We start from the raw sequence: 24,879 nt of genomic DNA, 5'->3' as shown, positions 1-24,879 counted from the left end.
AAACACTTAAATTTGAGCTAAAAAGAAAGTTAATCACAACACTCCCTGTTTGACACTGGTTCAAGATACCGCCAACCGTGACCAGCTGGTGTTCGGTTGATCCAGCCCTTTTAACTTTTGTATATAGACATACCATGTCACCCTGCATGCTGCTTTGACTGAATCCAGTTCTCTCATTCGGGATGTACCATACAGTTCGGTATTCCCCCAGCTGCTCCTTTGCACCGCTATGCCCTGTGGCATGCATCACTGTAAAGATGGGTGAAAGAACGAGGGAGGATATAAGGGGGATAAAACTGGAGAAGGATGGGTTTTATGTATCCCGCTTCCTTATGCGTTTGGCGTACTTTGATCTCATTGCTATTCGTGCTGAGTTTCTGCAGTCAGAAGGATGTGGCACCACGCTGGGTCTCAAGTGAGACCTGGATCTTGGTTCCTGGGTATATGGAAGTCACTCACACTCAGAGGGGTGTGTGTGTGTAGTGGGGGCATGGATTGGCTGCTGGTTGATGAAGACATCAAAGCATATGGCTTACATAACTGCATTAATCCGCTCACTCCAAGGTTGCAAAATCCACAAGATACAACAAAGCCAAAGCCTGTAACAGATATGTTGCACAAGATAGTCTAAATAGGGGGAAAATACTTAATCGCATAAACACATTTTCTATTTTAAGACAAGAAAAATGGTTAAATGTCAATGAAGAGCTCTTTAAGAGCTGCCAACACCATCCTTGGAGAGTCAGAAATGACTCATTAGTAAACAGTTTGTATATCCTCAGTTTTCCCAGGTTTAATTAGCCACCATGCTTTGGACATTGATTTATTTTTTTCCCTCCAGAACACTTGGTCCCCTTGGTGGCAACATTACTGAGGATGTACATGAAAATACAAACACTCACCTGGTTGTTCAAACGGATTCCAATTTTGTTTACTGGTCACAAACCTTCTCCTCCTAATTTGGAATAAGGTGGCTGTAATCCATCCAAGCTACCCTGTATGATGTATTTGTACAATAAAGTCATTGACTGCTCTTTATCACCTCATTAAGTTGCCATTGTGACTATGTCAAACCATGAATGTGTTCGCATAATTATTGAAATGGAAATTAGATTGATGAGTGTTGAGTTTCTGGGCCACGGAGCCAAAATAATTATTCAAAAACAGATCTGAAGGTTTTGGTCGAGCTGAAAGGAACTGCGGAGTCATGATAATTCTGTTTCATCAGGGTGAGTGACACCTCTCATTAGATAGAGTGGTATGGTCCTGTGTTAATGAGAAATGCTGATTAGAGTGCAGCTTTCAGATGATGATCAGAGTTTTAAAACTGACAAGGTATTAGGATCTGTAAAATACAGTGTAGGTAAAGAAACACATCAACTTCACCGATTTGCCGTCCTTGCCAAAAATGAAGATAGAAACCCTTCTGTCCTCTGTACGTTAGCAAGACGAGATAAGCTGACCGCTAATTTGGTAGCACACTAATAGAAAAGGCTTGTGCAGAACATTTTGTGACATGGGAAAATTAAGAAATGTGAGATGTTTTAATTTTAGAATCAGACACATTGCCAGACCTACTTTCCTGACTTGGCGCTGTGACTTGATGCCGAACTTCAAAACTTTGATTAAAAAAAACAAAAAACAACCAAAATTTGTGTTGACGATTAAGAGCGACTGCTGCTGCTGAACATGGCCGACTTTGTAAGAGAAGATGAGGAGGATTACCTTCCTCCTTAACCTGGTATCTGAGTCTTAGGCACCTTCTCTCCTCTGTGCTGTATTAGGTAGCAATCTGTTTTCTGGCTCGGGGGGGATGGAGAAAAAAAGCTGGCGTTCCTTTAAAATGAAGGGAGGATATTTGTACCAAAGGAAGCAATGGGACATCTGTAATTTTCTTTATTTGTCCGCCTCTTGCCTGAGCGTACACATCAATCATGTTTCTGAGATGTGCGATGTCAAGGGCAGGGCAGTTGTTCCCCTGCACTGTTCTTTTACCAGTTCTTCTCGGGACGTTTATCATTCATTGCCGGAGGGATGAACAGGATTTAAGACCACTGTTTTTCTGTATCTTTAGGTGCTCAGATTCTGCTCGTCCAGAAACGGTCCGACCCTGTTTGCTTCCCTGCAAGAAAGACTGTATTGTGACACCCTTCAGTGAATGGACGGCCTGCCCGTCAGTCTGCCTGCCAGGTAGCGTCACGCATGCGTCCCTATGAACTCAGTTTAGCTATGTCAGTGTTACAACGCCACATTTTGATAGTAATAAAATGCTCTGATGTCAAAACCCTCCTGTGACTAATGCTGACAAGTGGGAGGAGGTTGCTGTGAGATGGAATACATTTGTAGAGGTAGCAAGAGAGTGTACACTAATTGCTAAAATCAGCATTCTTAGTCACGACAGTGCCTCCATGCTGATGTGAAGCAGGTGTCATGTTTACCACATCCACAGCTAAATCCTGGAGCGTGCTGATGTTCGCCGCCTCGTCTTCACTGAAGGCCAGGCTGATGGGACTGTCAACACTTTTTTCTGGATGTCAGGATGCATGATTTGAGAATTATGAAAATCTATGTACAATTGTTAGCTATTATGTCCAATATTTGTGGATACATTTCCCCGGATTAAAAAAAAAAAAACCTGCATATGGAACTTGAGGAAAAGTCAATAAATCTCATGGCACCGTGGATATTTGAAGTCCATTAGATGTTGAAGCGTTTTGGTAAATATGCGCTCTATTGATGTCCCTTGTGTATTCAGTCAGTCTATTAAAAAAAATGTTAATTATCTATTATATTACGCTGGCACATCAAGAGGAAAATGGATTTTTAATAGGTTGTGATACAGCATGTCAGAAATGTATGTAATTGCTTATAAAAGAATTGAGCAGTCTTTGTAAATATGCTGTAGCTCATTGGATCTGCTGATGATGTAATCGCTCCTTTTAATTACACCATTTTAGAGTTTAGTAATTACATGGCATTGCAATGTGTCTGACAGCTGACTTCAGAGAATTGGAGGACATGACAGCCTCAAGGGCACGTTAATCACGGTCTCATCAACACCGAGACCACTTGCTCTGCAGCCACCTCTCCTAGAAATTAGTGCTAGTTTGTGTCGGCGTCTATTCTCTCCCCCAGACGTCGCATTTTAGCCACGTTTGTCTGTTCCTTTGAGAAAAGCATTCCAAAGAAAGTAACAACTGATCTCGCCCAGTGTGTGCAGCCTTTTGTGAAGATTTTCGTTTCCAACAGGAAATACAACCTCAGCGACACAGTCTCGATACAGGACTATCATTCAGAGGTCTGCTAATGGAGGTCAAGAGTGTCCCGACACTCTGTACGAAGAACGAGAGTGTGAATCACTTCCTGTATGTCCAGTGTACAGGTAAAGTCACCATCTCCAGCCCTCCTTATCTGTTAAGTTGTCTTCATTCAGCTGAACTATTACAGAACAGTGTCACAGGAGAGTTTTATTGTAAAAGATGTTTAAATGGCATCAGATACTGAGGCAGTTAAGAGGAGACTTTGCCCAAAATGAGTATTTTGCCTTTCAAGTACTTACAAGTGGCTGTCTTAGCAGTGTCTTGTCTTTAGTACTAAGAGTCATCCAAGGACCACAATTCAAATGAAAGCAGTTTCATTTAAAGAAAAAAAGAACTCAATATTATGGCTGTACAGTCCACATCAAATTGATGGCGATATGTATTATGCCAAATTATACACTCTAAGCATAGTCACTACGAATGTAGAATGCACTGCTACTTTGTGTTTGTGGTGGAAGAACTGCCAATAAGTACTGTATTTATTAAAGATAACCTCCCAGAATAAGTCTGCCTGTGAGCATGGAGCTGTCCCAAAATTGAGTGTGTTCTTCCATGGCATATCCCGCCCCCTCTCCGACAAGGTAATAGCCTGGTCGTTTTGGTGTCATCCTGCTGAATGACACACAGAACAGAAAACAGAGGGAGGTAGCAGAATACTCTTTTGCAGATCAATGACATCTTTAGTCGTTTTAATTAATCATCTAGTTTGAATAATACTGCTCTCACATTCCTCCCTCAAAATGTGCCTCAATATTGCACCCTCCCAATGAAGTCAGAGGAAATATATTCAAGCAGAATAACAGTAATAAAACTGTTTGCCTCTAGCAGTGTTCTCATAATATAGCAGTCAAACTGGCAATTTGACTTCTACAACACAACTGGTGTCTGATGATATATGATTTTCCTTTTCATTGTTGGAGCAATAATGACAAAATTGTGTTTTCCTTTGCTTTTAGAGTCCAGATCACAATTATTCGACAAACCAGCAATTGTGAGAACAAAATAAAGTAAAACCCGCTGACTGTCTGACTTTGTGCTTTCATAAAGGTGGAGGATACACAAGTGGCACGCCTGCACTCTGGTTCCAGAGGCTGTTCAGCGTGGTTTATCTCGCGCAGGAGAGGGCTGTGGAGCTGGTTTAGAAACGAGAGGCAAGTGCTTCTTTTCTTTTATGACTTATTATATTATTATATTATATCATTTATGCTTGTCTGCCGAAGCAATGGCTATAGCACCGTCTCCAGCTTTTTCTCTATCGTTTCATTGTCTTTAGTTAATGAGACCTTATAGTCTTTTCTGAACAGCTTCTTGACCAAACAATTGATGGAACCATAAAAGAAAGAGGCAATTTACCCCGACTGGAACAAGATGAACCTTTCTGCCTGTTGTTCTGATGGGCTCCTCACACCACTGGTTTCTTCTTAATGAAGAAAGTCAGACAGCAACTAGAACATCTTGGCAACAGGCAGGAAGAATAATTAGTCCTGGTATACACATAAAGTACATACAGAGCGACACTTGTGACCACTTTTTACACAATTTCTGACAGTAAAATATCCCTCCAGTGGAGTTTTTCATTAAAATGATCTTCACAGCTTGAAAATCTAGGGTCATAAAATCTGACACTGAGAGAGTTTTACGATTTATACTCCATAAATTGATAATTGAAATAAACACCAACAGAACACAACCATAAATAAATGGCTGCTCCCCAAGGTTCTTGAAGCAGATACCAAAAAGCGAAAGCTTCACATTTATAGTCATAATTATCTGTCGCATAATATATACCAGCTTTTACTATAAACATATATTTGTTTGCCTCAGGAAATAAAGGAAAGTATATGTTTACCTTGATCTTGTGGAAATTAATTTGTCATTCTGCTGTTGTCTTCTCGCTTGTGGAGACGGCGGTGGGCAGACGAGAGGCAGAGATTGTCCATTTTATTTGAAATTTGTATTAACACTGTCAGAAAGGCAGTAATTCTACTGCTAACTAAAGTATTAGTGTGTGGTGAGCATTGTATCCAAAGATAATATTCTGCTTTTCTCATGTATGTAAATATGGCGGTCAAACACTCCAACCTACAACTTCGAGTAAATGCATAGTTAATATATTACTATTATCCATCCTCCCATCCATTCCTACAGTCTCTAAACAGCTTAAGGAACACCTGCCAGGTTGTCCAGACAGTTCAGCAGTCTGTTACATTTCCTAAGAACACAGAGGATGACAGATTCCCCGTGTTAACTCTGTCAGCTGCCTGTCCTACACGCTATTGACCTCGTCTGCAGGTGGGAAGCGAGATGATGGAATGTGTCCCGGTCACGCTGCAGTAGAGCCTCCTCTCGTTGAGGAGCCTGAGACCTGAGGGGAATAGCCTGATCCTCCCACACGCTACCTCCTCCAAGTGAAAACCTCTCGCTGACCGCTGGCAAGAAGAGGCCGTATAGATACCTGTCTTTGTTTGGCGGTGTGGAGGTGGGGCGTGGACCTAAGGGGAATGGTTTGAGCGTGAGCGTGGTAGGGTGGAGGGACGGGCTTTCAGCGGTCAGGAGGACTTTTAACTGGATCTTGTCGTGGTAATTATTATGTTTGTGTTGCAAAGGCAGACTTTATGGTAGAGCTGTTATATTGGCTCACATTACGTTAGTGTACCTAATGAAGTAGAAAAGCCAGAGTGTCGGTTTGAACATTTCAGACTCGTTTACAGCAAATGCCTCAATACATCCCAGCATCTGGCTGTTCCCTCTACTTTACCCTCATGATTCAAGGGAAGTTCTCACTGACTCACTGGAAGTTCTCGAGAACTTTGTAGCATTTCTGCTCTCACTCTCCTCCTCTACTTGGCCTTATAATTGAGTGACATTTATCAAGTGGATTTCCATGACTTTTCAGCGAGGATAGGGAAGGTGTCGCAAGCCTGATTGACCTTTAGAGCTTTCTCTTTGAGCGTGATTAAAAATGTCTTCATTAAATATCTGACATTTCAAAAACTGATTTAGAAATACAGAATTTAAATAAAGATTTGAAGCGACAAATAATTTACCCAAGGTTTACAGTATTTTCCCTAAGATGACATATAAATGTCAAATAAAATAACGTGGGCACAATAATTGGGTATGCAGGCGTGGGGATTCACTGCATTAAGATCTTCGATGTTATGTTCCCAACATACAGTACATTTGAATATCATTCTATGTGCATCCTCGCTTCCTGTTTGTTCTCAGAGAAACTTGTGAATAGTGTTGACTTTTATAAATTAGTGATGTCATAGGTATTCGCCTTAAAGCTACTTGAATGTGTGATTGATGAGGGTTTCCCAGGTTAAGAATCTACTGTAGTCCATTCTGATTGATGATGTCAATCATCAATTTAATGTCGAATCTTGTTTGTTTTTTGCTCAGAAACATGCTTGGCATTGACTTTTTTTGTCTACGTCATCAAAAGAGCTGAAATGCAATGAGCGAAGAACAAATAGGGAGATAAAACCTAGGCTAGTTCAAACAGGGCTTGTAATGTCGGCGAACACTGGTGTCTTCGCTGCAGTAGCTGACGTTAGGACATGGGTGCTGCCACCATGTTTGTTGACAGAGACATGCTAGCATCAGCAGCTAACTTCCTTGTCCCCTCCCAGATTATCGCCGAATGTGAAATACGCAAGAACTCTCTGGTCACTAACCTTCCCCCAACCGGTCAAAGCAGAAGGCCATCCCCATTGAGCCTGGATCTGCTCAACGTTCCCGCCTGTTTAAAGGAAGGTTTTCGTCGCCGCTGTTGCAGGATGTGCTTGCTGATGGAGAATTTTTGGTCTAAATTCATTGAGTGAATGTGGTGCTGGACCTGCTCTACTTAAGTGTCATGAGAGAACTTTTGTTGTGATTTGGCGCCGTTCCAATAAAACTGACTTGACTTGACCTGACTTCATTAACTCCATTCGTCCCTACACTCCTTTCTCAACACCGTCTCCCTCCTCATCCTTCACTTTCGGGCAGCCCATCCGTTCGGCCTTTTGCTAACTCCCCTACTCTAAAACTTAACCAGCGTCATCTTACGCTGGAGTATCTACTTGAGACACCAGGGAAGTGTTCCTTGGATGGGGCTGAAACATGATGATAGACTCACTGGAGGGTTGTTTTAGGTGACATAAGAATGAACAGTGGATGGACAGTCAAGTGAGGATCAGCTCAGCTTCACGCTACAAACAGACTGGGCGACTCGTGACCCTCAACCCCACCCCCACCCATACTATTTATGATTTAAAATCCGTTGCAAAGATCTGACTGAGATTGACACTCAGAATCAGGCAGTCTTCGACTATCCTGAGTCACCCCTCGTAATTGATTTCTTTTTCCCCCCAAAAATCCAATAGTTTTGAAGATATAGGCTGCATTCCCAATCAAATCGTGGAGCGAGCATTGCAAGGTGTCCTGCAGAAACTCTCCATGCTTCCACACAGCAAATTTAAAGTGTTTCCTGCACTGGAGTGTAATCACAGTTAACAGCAGTGTGAAATAAACCTCCTGAGTAATTAATAGGTGCAATAAATGACGCAGTTTGTAAGCCATAGAGTCTCGCAGTACAAACAAACTGCTTCATCAGCGTGCGTTAGCTGAATAATTAGGCTGACCAGTGAGAGTGCTAACCTGTCTGACCACAAGGCATCAGTAAGGCTTTTTTATGTCCCTGATGACTCACATTTATTCCTACGTCATTATAAACTGTTTGCAGGTCAGTGTGTCTTTTACATTGTATTCATACTTCTTGTATTCATGTCTTTACTTAAAATACAGCAGAGTGTTAACATTCCTAACCTTCCCTCAGGTGTTGGGATGAAAATGCATCAAACCGTGCACCTTCTAACCTACAACTGAATGCATTCTTGTCTCTTAACCGACCATTTGTGTTATATCATTTCTACTCGGGATTGTATAAAAGATCCTTCTGCCTCTGAAAAGTGAAGTGATGCACCTTAAACCTCCAGTCTTTCAAATGGGTAGCGGTGGGCGAATTCCATGGTGGCCAAAAAAACGTTAAATGGACTGCAATTATATAAGGTTGTGTAAACACTCAAAGCCCTTTTACAACCCATTTCCACACACACACACACACACACACACACTTCCATACATTGTTGGCAGAGGGGAATTATGCAAGGTGCAAACACACTGACACACATACGCACTGATGGCCAAGACTTCAGGCACAGCTGAACTGGGTGAAAACCCAGCCCTGGCATTTCAGACCAAACGGGTCCACTTTAATCCATCAAACCTACCAGTCATGTACTGAATATACTGTGTTGTGTGATTTTGGGTACCATGTAAAGATGATCACATTGGGCTCCAACACCACAAGCAATGGCAACCCTGCTCATTTGCTGTTACCACACCTGCAGAAACTTCAAATCCAATGCCTCGTCTGCCATGACGTAACCAATCCAGCTTTGGTTTCAGGAGCAATTAAAGGGTTCACTTTCTTACCGCCAGACATCCAACCATTACTCCCCAGTTACTGGACAGCTGTCTACCACCTTAGCCACCCTGCCCTATACAGTATAAATATACCTCCCATGATACAAAAGTGAGAAAATGATCCAGTTTCTCACTTGGTTTGTGTGTGGGGGTATGCCTTGGAGGTAGAGTGGCCGTCTAGCCACCGAAAGGTCATTCACTTCCCTTGAGTGTCCTTGAGCAAACTACTGAGCCCCTGATAACTCCTGATGAGTAGGTTGGCACCTTGCATGGCTGCCACTACCATCAGTGTGCGTGTGAATGAGGCAACACTGTAAAATGCTTTGAGCGTCGCTAAGGTAGGAAGGTGTAAATATTTTCTTTGTCACTCATTTCGTGATTTACGGTTCAATTTAGACTATAATACGATGATAAAGCAGGGCTCTATGGCCGATATCCGGCGAACACTATCACAGCAACCCACCGGCTCCAACATCCAGTCCAAATAAGGTATCATTCTCTCGATATCGTCAATAAACTCATATTAACTGGTACATGACACCAGGCACATAAGTAGTGTGGGCAAATCCCTGTATTCCAGTATAGGTGAGACTCATTTCAGCTGCCTTGTCTTATAAAATTTTAGAAGAATTTGCTGTAATTATAAGGTTTTGTCCAAATTTTGTAGACTCCTGGAGAAACTGGTAAACGAGCGGTGGGATATTAGTGTCTTACAAAAATGCCTCTCACATTAGCTGCTCCAGTACCTTCAGCAGAGAATTGTACTTGGGGCAGATTGCGGGATTCAATGTGAGCATCAGGCTCAGGCAGTGACCCGGTGTAGAATGAGGTGAGGATGTGATACACGCTCTGACCTGACATGAAGGGGGGGGGTGTCACTCAGAAGCTTTACAAGGACGTGAAAGGATGAGTCTGTCCCTGCATAAATGGACTAAATGTGAGCCGGCATAGAAGACCAGCTACACCAGCTTTGAACCAGCTGGATATGGTGGATGTCTGCAAACTGTTTAAGGATATATACTGTGTGTGTGTGTGTGTGTGTGTGTGTATATATATATATATGTATATATATATATATATAGAGAGAGAGAGGAAATTAATATTCTGATGATCTTAAGCTGCAGGAAATGTGAGATGTAATGGCCATGAGAACATTTTACAGAGCAGCAGGCTGTTACTGAATTAACATGAAGATTAAATTTGATGAGAGCGGTTTTAACATAGACGGAAGAACTATCAATGTAACCTACGCTAAGGTGGGCTGACAAAAGATCTTGAGAGAAAGACAGGTGATTAAAGATGATTAAAATTCCAAAGTCTTCAACCTGTAAAAAGATTTTTAAAACCACAAGTGTGAAAAGCCTCTTTAAACTGTGTCCATTCAGCTGGTCCTGGAAATTGTTCACCCTAGTGAACCATACCTAAGTATAATTAAAGATGATCCCTGTCAGAGGTGGAAATGAAATTGACTTTGGCAACCAGCGGCTGAAAGAATTATGACGAATAGTTTACAGTCCAAATCTGCATGTCAGTACTAGCAGTGTTGCGCCTTGCTAATAAAACAACACTGTGGATGACAGAATGGGGTTGTCAGTTGTGAAGTAGGCTGGCTATGAGAGAATACACTGTGAGGTAAATGGACGGAGTGAAATGCCAACCGGGACGTATAATTAAACCACCACACTAAAGCTAATTGGATTAATACTGCAGCAGCTGTGAAATGAAAAAGCAATATTAGGCTACAGAAATGAAATAATTGCTACTTTAACAGCAGAATTAACCATCGCCACACAGATGTATAAACAATATAATCTCCACCGAGACTGCAGCCACGAACAGAAATATTAAAGCAATGAAAAAGCACAGTTTTTACAGACTGCAAAGCAGAAAACAAAGGCTGTCAGGTTTGGTTTGGATGCAGCCGCCACGGCAGCGCTCTGCTGTGAATGATTAAAGCAGAATAAGTTTCAGGTTCTCAGCAGACGTAGAAATCAAACAATAAGATTCATCACCACCGGGTTCATGCACTCATGCAGTCAAGATTTTCTTTCCCACTCTTGTACTCTGGAAGGACCTGCTCTCAGGTCAGGAGTATAAAAGGACTGCACGTGCCAGGTTTTCTTCAGCATCAACAAGTGAAGAGAGACAATGAAGAGATCTACCAGAGCCTGCTTGGCCACTGGCTATCAGCTGTCTCCAGGAGACCGGGTGTATGCCCGCCTCGCTGACCACCAGTGTCCCGCTCATGTGACTGTGGCTTAAAACAATACTGTGCTGCTTGCCTCAATCGCCTCAGTCATGGTCACTAAGCCCAGAGCTGTTTCAGGGGAGCTGGCCACAGATGTCATGACAGCAATGATGGAGGTCTGACTCCCCTGCTGCTTTGTCGAGACTCCTTCCAGGATAATTTTGAAGCAGACAATGATGCAGCTTGAAATCTTGCTCTACTTCTCCCAGCTCAGCAGCAGACCAATAATCTCTTACCAGCCGCAGTCCGCCTGGCCTGACCCAGGCCATTGAACTGCATCACAAGTCCCAGAATCAGTGGCAATGAGTTGTTAACAAGTGTCTCATTCCAGCTGGGAAAAAGAAGCAAACAGTCCTTTTCAGGGCCAACTACCTTTCTCTAATGAGGCGTCTCCTGTCGGTCAGTTCACACTTGTCTCCAATGTGTATGATGTCTGCACACAAGCATGCATACACGCGCGCACACACACACACACACACACACAGTTCATCTACAGATCATTCTCCTCACATGTTCTCATGTGAGATAAATCCCCTCTCTGAAAAGTATTCTTCAACACAGTCTGTTGAGCACAGAGCCAGACACTCCCAGCACTTTGGCCAACAGCGTCTCTTTCGAGGTCATGGACAAAGTAGCAGTGGGGGCCTAAAACTCTGTCCACAAAGGTACCACAGACATTTAAGCGCCTGCTTACAGAAAGCAGTGCAGCTCAGCACCTCAGACTCTCTGTGAATACATGATGCCCAGGCTGAGACAGTCATGTCCCATCCTTCTACTAATAACAGCTATTAAAATGTTAAAGCAACCAGCAGTTTGGTGTTTTATTAGCAAAGGTTCTGGGTTGTTAGGGTGGTTCTTATGTGATTGGATGAACAAAAGGTGTGAGGTCTTGTTCCCTGAACTTCTAATTTGAGCTGTTTCTCACAGTCATCAGGAAGAAACCTCCTGGGGAATGTGAGGCGTCTTCCTCCGGGCTTGATTGAAAACGAGGGGAGTGTCATTCGGTTCAAGACAATCCCCCTCTAAAGATGGGTTCCCTTCAGTGTTTTGAAGCACAGCATTATAGAAGGTTGATGGAAATGGTGAAAAGGAAATAATAAAAGAACTTACTGTTTGCAAATTTTTACAGTTGTTTTTTTTGGCCCTCCCCTGTGTTGAATCAGCTCTTACATAGCGACTGATTGACTGTTTCCGCCGCCGCCGCCATCTTCTTCAGAAATATTCCCACAGATATTTGGTTTCATCGTCGGCCAGCATACAGCAAGTCAAAACTAAAGTTAATTCCTCAAAACTCTCTTCATTTTTTTGCTGATAGACATCCTATTTTTTCCAGCCACCGCCATACGTCACATCGCCTATGCTGCCATCTTCTCACGGCAGAACCACAATTCACTTGATAATTAAATGCTTGCACTCACCATTTCAGAGTGGATGCATTCTCACACCAGCTGCGGCCCCTTCAGTCAAGTCAGCGACCATGATACAGCTGCTGGCGGGAGGCCACGGTGGCTCCCAAGGCATAAAGGCACACTGTCACAACTGGATGGCACTCAACAGAACTGGCCGCGTGCCTGTAGAAACTAGGATTGCCTCCTGCAGTCATGCGTGCTATCCTGGGTGTGTGAGCATGTTACGTGGGTAGTGTGACATGCTTTCCACACACCAGCTTTCCGGCATTGGTGTGTTGAAAAGAGGCTTGGATCCCACATCTGCCCCTTGCTGATCTCTACAAACTAGTGGATTTGGCTCCGTCTACAAATAAAGCGCGTGCTGAAGCTATTTCATCTTGCCATGAAGGCTATGGCGGAATCAGTTTTTGTACATCCTTTGGTGAAATACTTTGAAACAGTTGATTTCTGGCACCACAGTGCGATTCACCCCCGGTGTTACTCGTCCTGGAGAGTCCCCCTTTTGAGCTGATAATGTAAATTTCTCTCATTTGGCATCAGAGGAAGTTATTTCTGTGTTTTCAGACTAACCATCATGTCTCTTACTTTACGGTCCAATAACTCATTCGTACCTCAAGTCTTAAAAAACTATTTACAGTCAAGTTTGAGGGGTTTGTCTGCGTCTCGTCGCTCTCAGTCTCCGTGTTCTATCTCATGTTTTTAGCACCGCAGACATCAAACAAACAGCAACTGCACAGGAAGCTCACAGGCTGTCTCACCAGTTGTTTGATGCTTAAGCGTGTGGAGCAGCGCAGGTCAAGCCCCCTGTAGGTTCTGGGCACACTCCACGAGAGCCATATTCTCGTTCCCAGCCTCATCGGAGGGGCAGCAGCTGTAGAGTACCCTTGTGTTCTATCTTTGTGACATTTCTGAGTACTTCCTGACTCACTCAGCCTAAAGGTGGTAAGTGACGAATGGAACTTAGTGTCATTCTTTCCGTGTCTGCGAGTATGTGAGTGTCTGTGTGACGAATATTTTGTCACCCTGATCACAGTGTGGACGTGCCGGCCCTCTGCAAACATCCACATACACAGGCAATTAGTTGTGAGCGTGCCAGCTCAGGCTCTCAAAGCTGATCTCCTTCAGAGGCTTCAGGCCTGAGGAGTCTCAGACAGTTACAGTGGAGAGGCAGATACTTTGACTATAGACTGTTGGGAAGGGAGTCACTTAGGTGCTCTTGTGTTTCACGCACACTTGTTTTAACTGTACTTCATTTCTAAGATTAATCATTTCCGCCAGGGTGGTCAAGTTTTTGGTGGAATTTGCCTGCAGGATTAGAGATTCTATGAGACTGATTTTAACCACGCTAGACGGAGGGATGTAGTAAAGGACCAAGAAAGGGAATATTCAGGTTTTGGGGCACTTTAGACATGGCACCAACTGTTGGGAAAGAAAGAAGCAATATTCATGCCTCAGTGCACTTATTAGTCTGCTCCTTCATGGAAAATCCAAATATTGGCAGGTGTCACCTCGCTCTCGCTCTGTGCAACTCCGACGTGTGTGAGGGGTGCAGTGGCCCATTCTTTGATGCTTGCAGCTTTAATGAGGGTCCGAGCACAACTGTACCTTTGGCCAAGATTTGACAAAGGTAGAGTATGTCCACTGTGTGTACTTTCTAGTTTGAAAATACCCCCCTCCCAAAAACGGTTCAATGTTTATTCAGGGGGCAGTCTTGTCTTATTGTATTTATCGTTCAAGAAAAATCGTAAATGTGTGCTCTCAATGTCATCTCAGAGTCCTGCTGTATTTCCTCGTGGTATTGAAAGTGGTATCCAATATGAATATTTTTCAAGGTACTGTACCAAAACATGTTAGGTTTGTTAATGTTTATCATTATGCTCCCTCTACTTGCTGTAATCACTGCTTCGGAAAGCTCCTAAAACAATAATCAGTTCTATGCTTCCAGGTGTCGGCAGCGTCTGCAGCTGTCAACGTACAAGTTCAGGGTATGAAAGCCTCCTCAGTCAGGTCTGGTTCTCTACCTTAACAGGGCACCTTCACTTCTATCTTTATGGCTGAGTGGTCACACAGGAAGTTATTACAGCGAACAATCAGTGGAGTTACGATACATAACAAATGTTTTTGTCACTGGGCAAAATGTAAAGGTCAAACTGAAATCAGTGTTTGACAGAGACATGTTTGTAGATCAGCAGATCTTCAAAGACATCGACATTTTCCTCCCTGATAACCTTGCTTCATTTATATTCATGTCCATGACCTCCAGAGAACAATATATTTGAATGTTGCGTGTCGTTGGTATGGGTGCGTTCATTCCTGGGCAGAGAAGCACAGCTGGGCAATCGTGACACTGGAACACGACAAATACTCTGAGTGTCTCACCGTCTGTCTCCTTTTCTTTCTCTCTTAATGTTTATTCTTACATGTCTTTCGCTCTGAATTGCAATTTCTCTGAAAAAAAGACAACTTTTAGGATTTGTTGCGTCCTTATAGCCAGTATTGAAACCCTTTTTGACTTTCTTTGGGAGAATATTGCTTATAGATAATTGACACCACTCATATTTTTTCAAACCAGTAATGTCCGCCGGACTTGTCACTCCGCGTGGCTTATGGGTGATCTGTCATGTCACGTGTCTTCACGTTGTCTAGCAAAACCATAACTCAAGAATAGTAACTCATGGAAATTTCCTCCTTCCACTCAGGTTTCATCTGTGGAGTAGATGATTAGATTTTGGAGCACCTTGCTGCATATATTTGCATAGTAATGAGGACTTCTGTGACACTGATATTAACGTCTCTGCTTTAAAATGGTCTACACTCCAAAGATATGACTGTGAACACAAAGATATTTGCTTATTGGTTCCCCTTTTTTTTGTTTTTTTTTCATAACAATTGGAGTTGAGTTATTTAATTTAATTGAGGAAAATTCCTAGTCATAATTTATCATTTGAATAATGCATAAAATGTACTAAAGAAATGGTTATTAGCCTGGATGACACAATGTAATTTGATTTTTTTTTTGTGTGTGTGTAAAACTGGATTACATTTCTAGTCATTTGTGCCAAACTGAAGTTTCTGTGAGTGCAGCTCGTTAGTGGTTTGTGTACATACAGAAGGAACCCCGCTACATTTAAGCTGTTGTCTTCATTATACCAGAATATATTCCAACGCTCCTTTATTCATCTGTAACGTGACGATCAGTAAAGCGCGCTGAACGCAGCCATCGAAATGTCAGGTTCAACCTCCCGTGTGATGTCTCTGACAGTGACGCCTCACCTGGCACATCCATATGGATCGTGTACAAGCGTAGAGTCTGTGTGAGAGCTGTCACTGGCTTAATGTGAAGCAGTGTGATTCCTGTGAACATAAATACTTCAGTGACACACTGGCGTAATGCCGCACGATGGATCCACGTTTCCTCTGGGTTGTTGCCATGATTCACCGTACGGAACCATTGATCAGCAGGCTCATTTCTATGCATCAGCACCCACAAGGTTTCTTCAACTGTGGGTGTGTAGAGGGCGGCTGGTGAGGCTGATCCATGTGCATACATCGCCAGGTGGACTGATTTATAAAGGCCACATTGCCTACAGGTGACTGTGTGTACGGTTTCATAAATCTGATTATTTTTATCATTTGTGCACACATGCAGTGTGAGAAGCCTACAGATCCTAGACACATGGATGAGAACCATGGATATCAGACAGAATGAAATTAAAGCCCAACAAGTGTGTCAGGAACGTCAACACTGGCAGGTAGATCCCTCAGGGTTCCGTAGTTACATCACTGGGAAACGTAGTTTTTAAATGTAACTCTGTTTTTTTCATGAGGCTGTTCACATGTATGTCATATTGATCCGTCCACGCTGATCCGTGAAACAGTTATTGTACAGCACAAGATGGGACCAGGACAAACGCAACTAAAGTGACAAATTAGATTTGAATGGTGCGGATGGATTTTCTAATACTCCGTGTACGCTTTCAAAGCTTCGTATTGACAAGTAATTGTTTCCACATCCTCACACTGCAATTTTAGTCCCTGTTTTTTTATTTTAACTGAAGTTTTATGCAGCGTGACTGTAGGTGGGGAGTGAAGTGGCTGAGCTTATTGCTGCGTCAAAGAGTGTTCAGTGTTAAAAGCTGTCTTTAATTTTCTTCTGTATAGCAGATTTTTAGGTAATAAAATATCAGTTAACAACTTATTTTCCACGCTTCTCTGAATTCATGTTCATCCCCTCTGGATGACTTTATTGAATATTTCCCTGGTTTCTTTTCAGCCATGGATGTGAGCTCCTATGCTACGTAACTGTGAATACATCAGTAAGGGGCTTGAAAAACAACTGGCATGAATGAAGAGTAGACTGCAAATTGCTCATTTGACCTGAGTGACATTCTTGCCGCCTGCTGTGTTTGTAGGCATCACTTGCGTTGGCGAGAATGATGAGGCGGCCGATGTGACAGAGTGCCTGCAGTGGGCTGGACCTTTGCCTCCTCAGATCAGAACGTGCCTGGTGGCGTGCAAGGATGACTGCGCTCTAACTGCATGGTCCAAGTTCTCTGAATGCTCCGGATGTGGCAGCTTCCGAAGTCGCAAGCGCTCCCTCACAGGTACTATTATTCACAATTGTGAGACACAAATATCACTCAAGGACAAAGTGTTGTCATTACCGATGAAGGACTTCAATGTGTGTTCAGTTTTTGTCAAGCACACTGACTGGAAAAACTCAGTCCTGTACTATTTTCTCAGTTGGTTCCTACTGTCCCTGCAGTGTTATGTCACATCTAAATTAGGCCTCTCACATCGTGTAATCCCTTATTTCAGTGCAGATGGCAAAATCTGAATTACATGCTGTTGCAGACCAGGCTGGATACTATTTGTCTTCATGAATATTTGATCCGCTGCCACAGGGCTGTAGTAAACATACCCTGTCTCTCTCTATAATGCTCTTCAAATCCAACACATAAAACGAACCTTAGCTCCGTGGTGAGTTTATTTGAGCGTGTGTGTGCGTGTGTACAGTATCACAGCTATTTTATGCCGACTTAAACACTTGCTAGAATTTCTTTCTCAGGTAAATTGATTGACTCTACTATGGATTAAGGGCTTAGCATGATATGAGCATATCAAGGCCCCTGCTTAGATGGGTTGCCAAAAGCTTTCTTGAGCCATTATTTTTCATTTCAAGGGTCCAAAAGGCTGTTCAGCAGTTCCACAAAGTGCTTTTTCCTCGCAGTGCAAGATCCTTGGACTTCCTACCTTTAGTCAGTGTATGGCTGAGAACAAAGGGATTTTTGTAAATATTAATGATAACGCGATGCTTTGATCAGGTTTTTCTGGCCTCAGTCTAGTGCTGCACAGTACTGAATAATACAATTATCCAAATATCAAAAAAGGAAAACTATTATTTTTTGAGCAACCCTACATAAATTTTGTCGAGGTGGCTTCATTTTTGTAATCACTATTTCATTAACAGTTACGCTCTCATGTTTTGGTTTTTTTTTATAGTTTTTGAAGTAGTTCAGTCTATGTTTTTACTGAAGAATAAATATCCTTAGTAATTTTCGATCATCACACAAAGAAAACCTCCTGATACAATTTGTCTGTTATCATGCAGCACAAATGCAATCCCAGTTTAATTGTTTTAATAGTAGCTGTGCGTGTGTACGCGCGCGTGCACGTGTGTGTGTGTGTGTGTGTGTGTGTGTGTGTGCTTATGCAGAGTCTCATCCGATGTTTTCATTCCTTCAGCAGGTGTGTATGATCATAGGAATCTAGTTTGCTGCGTTCAGAAATACAATACTCTCACTATTAATGTGATCACCTTAACGACTGCCATGCTCTGAAAACACAAACCTGCAACCCCCCTTTTTAATTTTTTTCTCCCATCATCAACTCACCCACAGGATTGACATTAATTAGAGAGCTAACTTGACCTGCCGCTGTCAACATTTGTCATCTTAACCACCTAAAGCAACAGCCAGGGTGTTTAGCATGCGGAGAGTCTTTGCCAGTGAGAGAGAGAGAGAGAGAGAGAGAGAGAGAGAGAGAGAGAGAGAGAGAGAGAGAGAGAGTGTGAGTCTTACAATCTGTGTATTATTTCCCACTTGAAAGAATTCAGGGTAACTCATAAGTGAAATGCTTGCACTGCAGGCTGTGGTAAAGGAGAGCAGCGTTGCAGCAAGCTGAGGTGAAGAAAAACAGTGTATTGTGATGGAAGGATTTGTTTTTAATGGTTTTATTCAAGCTGATACAGGCCATTTCAAATGTGCACCGATATGGTTTCTCCTCAGTTCTCCCCAGAACAAATAACAGCTCCATTTCTAATACAGACAGGCTGTTTATGAAAATTTCAGTTATTTTAATCATCACAGTAATTACACAATTTTTCCAGTTTGCATCAAGCACATTGTGATGGCTGTTCTCTTGGTTTTTATAAAAATATAATTGTGTTGTCATAATTTGACAACCTCCTTTTGTATGAGTCCAATTATTATGCAGAACAAATGTGTTTAAAAACAAAACTAATTGAGGGCTTGAAGGGAGAGGACACAAGTATTACTGAGTTTGTGTTCGCTATTTATAGGGCTGCTGACACCCAAGCGTGTCCTCCTTGCATGCACGCACGCACGCGCACACACACACACACACACACACTCACACACAACTGGAGTTATGATGGCACACCCCTGTATAAAAGTGCGTTTAATTGTTTTTTTCCTACTGCGACTTGAATTAGAGACTGGAATTGAATGGGATCATGAAAATGGCCGGTATATACATAACTCCTTCTCGACGCACAAGCACACACACACACCACACAGACACACACTCATGCTGGATGCTCAAGCCCTCTTCCTCAGTCTCCACAGGAAGCAAGGATTGAAGCTGGCAGCCTGTCTGTGACATCATATCCGCCTATAAATTGTTTGCTCTAGTTTTAGTCTGTGAATCAGTGTTTTCCTTTTAGATCAGACAATTTCAAGCTAAATTCGTTCTTTTTTTTTTGCCCGGGATCAAAAATCATCACAGGACTGCTGTGAACGGCACGATTCATCACACCCCTTCTGCCGGAACAGAAGAACTGGAGATCCCACCCTGCTACTGTAGCTGTTCACCTGCTCCTCTGCTCAGATCATGTTAGCATCCCATTCTCACTGGAGACCAGAGTTTGCTTGTACTTTATCAGAGCAGCAGCCTGACGTCTCACTTGGGTCTGTTTTGGTGCACATTTGGGTCCAATTGCTTTGCTCAAACCAGCCCAAAATAAGCTGCACCAATAGTGAACACACTCCAGGGTTCGATTAACCAAACTAACAGGCCGATATGAAAGCACCCTGAGGGATTTCTATCTTCAGCCCATCTGGGTTCCTCCAGGTTCTCATATTTCCTCCCACAGAATGATGTCACACAGATTGTCTGTCGACTGGAGACTTGTGAAATAGCTCACCTCTTATCTTCTCAGATAAATTTGAGCACAATCGCCTCCTTTTCACACTACTTTTCTCTCTCTCTCTGCTTGTTGTTGAGTGCATCCTGCAATTTTCTCAAAATACAAGCTAGTACCCTACAGTCAATGACCTTTCAATCACTGCTTCTTCTTGAAATGATAAGATGGCGGATAAAGTCCTTTTTTTTTAAGTCATTTTGTAATTATATAACACCTTTTTAAAATCACAAATCTCATTTTTAGGAGGGGTAATTACAGTAACTGATTAAATCATACATCGACATATAAATTACACACAACAAATGAATCACATCCCTGTTGCTTGGAAGATGAAGCTGTGAAAATACATTTCCAAGAGCTTTTTAGGAAGGATTGACGGACGCCGTGTGTGTAGTAGCAGAAGAGGAGACTGCGCCAGAGGTACTTTAATGGCGAAAGTACAGTCTCCTTTTGTGAAGGTTACAAGGAGCAAATATAAGAGGCTGAGGTTGGTTGATGTGAGTGGTCTGGAGGTGGATGAGGGCTGCATAGTGCTGTGTTGTATGGAACCCAGATACGGAAACCTGTATGGACCCAGCCAACCACTCAACAAACTCATGGCCCAACACAGAAGGGCTGACTTCTCAGGGCCAGAATCAGGTGTCTGCTTACACCTGACAGAGAGGACACACTCCTCTGAAGACAGCAATGTGCACATTTTGGACAAAGAAGACAGGTGTCTTGAAAGAGGGGTAAGGGAAGCCATCTATGTCAAGGTGGGAAAAACCTTCCCTTAACAGAGGGCGAGGGGGTTTACGCCACCTTCTGTCCCCCATCTACAACATTGTTCCCTCATCTATTCCAAAGAAACTGTCCAGCTCAGCCTCTTAAGAGTCACGGCCACTCACACCTGAGCCCAGGTGAGTCTCATGATATCTTGTGACTCTGATGGCGGTCGTTAAGGCTGAGCCCAATGACTCCAACGACTGCAACAACAGTCTTCACAATTCTACGGAGCGCTAACGAGCTGCTTTTGGGTGGTACACCCACTAAGGTTCACCATCTAGTTAGACGAGGCGGCTTGTGTTGCTAGACGAGGCGGCTAGTCTATGGGAACAGCATTAACTGATAAAGCCACTTGGATAAGGGGCGAAACATTTTCCAGACATATAACCACATCCACTCAACCTGATTCAATTCCTTGAGATACTTAATGTCGTTACATTGCAATTATGATGTCCCTTTTATGACAGTTTCAGAGAACTTGTTTATACCCATAGAATCAGCTAATGACAGGCTGCCGGTCTGTTGATGAAGTGGTGTCTCTGCATGTCTCAACATTAATGGCTGAATCTGTCAGTCTCCTGTCAAAATAAACAAAGTAAGAGATGGAGGTAAAATTACATGTTGTTTTTCCTCTCAATTTGTAGGCGTGTAGTCAGAGCAACAAGTCATTTCCTGCTCACACTGTCATACGGCTGTTCACACCTGAATTTCTCGTCAATTATGTGTTTCTGTTCTCTCATTTAACTGTGGCGAGCGCACTGCACTTGTGAGGTCCGGTGTTCTTTGTGGGGAACAAAATTCTGGGCCCCACAACTTCAAACAGTTCTTTTGAGTGGAGGATGAGAATAAAGTTCTAAGAAGGCTTAGAGATGTAGTTGGGATGGCCAAGGCTAGAAACACCAGGATGGTCTGATGGATCATTTGGCTTTTAGAATGAAAATAATTCTTCCAAAAAAAAAAATCCATAAGCCTCTCAGCCTGCAACCTCTCCTAAATCTTGACTTGAAGGTTCTAAAATACAGCGAATCGTACTAAAGAGCATTAATTCCCCTGACCGTCACTGCAGTCATATGCTAATGAAATATTATTGATTATATCTGCATGGGTGTGTGTGTGTGTTTCATCTGTTTTCGTACTCTGATCTCTCTGTCTGCAGCCTTAGATACAGAGAAGAGGGACGCAGCAGGAAATAAAGTTCCCTCTATATTTGGGTGTTTATTCCTCTTATCCTTTACGTACTTTTTTTATTAAAACTTCACACACTTCAGCCACTCTTTAGCGTGTGTGTGTGACAGTTGCAGCACTGGGTCTGAAAAGCCTCGTTCCAAATGCTAAGGTCAGCCTAAGGAGCTAGAGGGTGGATACGCATGAAAGTACAATGACGTAATACGTGAGTGTGCACATACATTTAATAGAAATTAATAGCAGACACACAGTTAAGCGTCCTGTTTGTTACTCAAACATTCAAAATCACTTTCACACTCTTCTCTGTCAAACCAAGCTTATTAGTCCCTTGTAGGTATTACTGTATGTTAGCCTAATGCTCTGTAGCAAGTGTATATTTTAATGGTCAGTTTAAAATGGAATTCGGTTTGCTTTTATTTTATGGTTCTGTTTTATCTTTGCTCTTATATTTTTTTCTACTTTATGGGTATTTTATGACTTTCATTTACGTATAGCGCAGAGCTGGAGTGTGGGTAGTGGATTTCTGCAGAATTTATGATACACCTATTTCAGAGCACATGGATTTTACTATCAGACATTATGTTATAGGAATAGCGCAATATGTTGTTCTTTTTGTGAAATGAGTCTGAATTTCCTGAACCAGAGATAATGTGTAATGGTTATTGTTTGCATGATCATTAAACCTGCTGAATAAGATACAGCACAAAGTCAGGTAATGATAACATTAGCGGATGTTTCTCAGCTTCGCCTGGTTGGAACAGATGTCATCCCGTCACGCTGCTGTAAAACCACTGACACACACACACATTCGCTTCTGTCGGTCATTGGCCTCACACACATGCACGGCATCTTTGTTCACCTCAGGATTTTTTTTTTTTTTTTTTTAAATAAGAGATCAAAACTCGATTTAGAATCAATTTAGCGTGAACAGATATGCATCAGCCAATCATTAAACATTAGGATGGTAATGTTTCTTCCAAACATAATTACTACCCATTAAAGCCAGCAGGCCATGAAAATGAAAAACGATTGCTTATCAACAGTTTGTTTGAAGAATATCTGTCGTGTTCTTTAAAAAAAAAAAAAAAAAAAAATTTATCCGTTTTCAAAGTAGCCACCAGACAAGTGACAGCCCAGTATGTGCTGCGTCTTTCTGACCAGACAGTTGATTCCTGCTGAGATTAGTCATTTGTTGACATCCCTCACAGAGAGCCCATGTATGGCCTCGCATTCCGCGCGCAACACAGACCCGTTCACACCGCACGCAGCTCCACACTCGCAAACCCTTTTCACAACACAACACATTTGATAGAAGACTGCACATTGTTATCGGTGCTAATGGAGCATTAAACGCTGTAATCCGTTTAGTCCTGGTTGATTTGGTGACATTAGCGGTTGCCGTGGTAACAGCCAATGCAGTTTAATTCTTCAGCAAATGGTGTACAAGCAGCGACTTTGTCAGAAGTACAACAGATAAGCGACTGGTGGCCCTTTTTTATAGTGCAGCTAAACGAGTTGACATCACCTTTTGAGGGTTGGTTCAGCAGGTATGTCTCTGTTTAGTTGAATGCCTGCACTTGAGCACCAGAGACGGGCCTCATTAGGACTCTGTTGATATGGATGGCGATCCTTGATCTTAGCAATGCTACAATGCACAAACGGAGGACAAGGCATGGGAGGCATTTACAGATCCAATATTCTGTAGTTTTTCTTTCGGGGCACATTAAAATAAAACTTTTTATTTTTGATTTATGAAAAAGGGTATTCTTTGTTGTCAACTTATCTCTAGCCTCTGTTGTGTTGTAACATTCTCTTTGATTGTGGACCGTGAGCGGTGACAGAGACTTCTGTGGAGTGGATATTGTGCCTCATTTCAAATTACATGTGCACAAATAAGGAAAAAAGAAGGAAGTAAAGATGTGCTTGAAACCAGTGCTCAACTGTGTTCCACGAGCGTTACCTTGACTCCAGGTTGAAACAGCCTCACAGCCTCAGGCTAGTAAATATTGTACTTGTGCTGCATGAGGTTGCTGATGTTTCCCAACTTTACACACGAGCACCTGAGCCCACGCCCTCAGCTGGTCACCCAAGAAGGTAAAGAGTAATGACCTAAAATTGTTTCTCCACCAAGTTGCCAAATTAGTCGCAGTTACCATCAATACCCATTGGGGAAAAAAAAACAAAGGTTGCATGGTTTTGTGGATGTGTGTTTGATGGATGTTTCCAGTCAGCTCTTACTGCTAAATAGGTTTTGTTTCCTGTGGATGCACCACATTAGAGTGTGTGCGTGTGTGTGTGTGTGTGTGTGTGTGTGTGTGTGTGTGTGTGTGTGTGTGTGTGTGAAGCAATATTATTTGCATGTAAATTTTATAGCACCTACAAAAGATGATGGCAATCAGTTAAGACAATCTCAGTCATTTCCTTCTTTGCCATTCATTAAAGCTGCTCTTTATATGTTGTACAATGTCAACACACTCTTGTTGTGAACAGAATAATTAAAAACAACAACAAACAAAGAAACGCCCTTCCAACATGATAGACGGTCGTTGTTACGTTTCTATCTTATTTATTCTTTTTAAAGCAAAACCAAGCCGTTTTTGACAGAAAAAATGCCACATTCTTCAAAACCACTGAAATGTTTTGCTCAGATAAACATTTCACAGATTTTCCCTCAAGAATGAAAGCAGAAATAAACACATCACACCTCGCAGAGAGACTTTATTGTTAGGTGTTCTCTCTTGCTTTTCACGCTTGCTTAGTTACTGTAGGTTGGGTAAATATGATGTCAAATTATCTTGCTTTGTTTTTCTTTCCCCATCAGTTGCTCACGTTGGGGTTTACTTACCGATTTAAAACGTCTTATTTATCCTAACATATAACGGCCGCTGTAAAGAATTCGATTTATGATGTAAGAGACAGAGGCAATGTGCGGAGGCCAGGACTGACAATGCACATAACGATCACACCGTAATTATTTATCATGAGAAAACCAAGGCTGTTTTTTTTCATGATAAATTATCTCTTTGAAATCTGCCT

At 42.4% G+C, this 24,879-nt stretch overlaps 1 protein-coding gene across 1 annotated transcript in view; it reads left to right on the top strand.

Annotated features, from left to right (window-relative positions):
• The window catches only part of thsd7ba (thrombospondin, type I, domain containing 7Ba), a 208,141-nt gene that overhangs the window by 135,296 nt on the left and 47,966 nt on the right, over positions 1-24,879 (top strand). The window contains exons 14-17 of the mRNA XM_086219797.1: positions 2,075-2,190; positions 3,250-3,382; positions 4,368-4,471; positions 16,862-17,053. Of these exons, the coding sequence (XP_086075923.1) occupies positions 2,075-2,190; positions 3,250-3,382; positions 4,368-4,471; positions 16,862-17,053 (545 nt within the window). The remainder of the gene's footprint in view (positions 1-2,074; positions 2,191-3,249; positions 3,383-4,367; positions 4,472-16,861; positions 17,054-24,879) is intronic.

The sequence above is a fragment of the Aulostomus chinensis genome, chromosome 12, assembly GCF_037954235.1.
Source record: "Aulostomus chinensis isolate RoL2024-O1b breed Wild chromosome 12, RoL_Achi_v1.0, whole genome shotgun sequence".
NCBI classification, from domain to species: Eukaryota; Metazoa; Chordata; class Actinopteri; order Syngnathiformes; family Aulostomidae; genus Aulostomus; species Aulostomus chinensis.
This window is presented reverse-complemented; position numbering and strand designations above follow the sequence as displayed.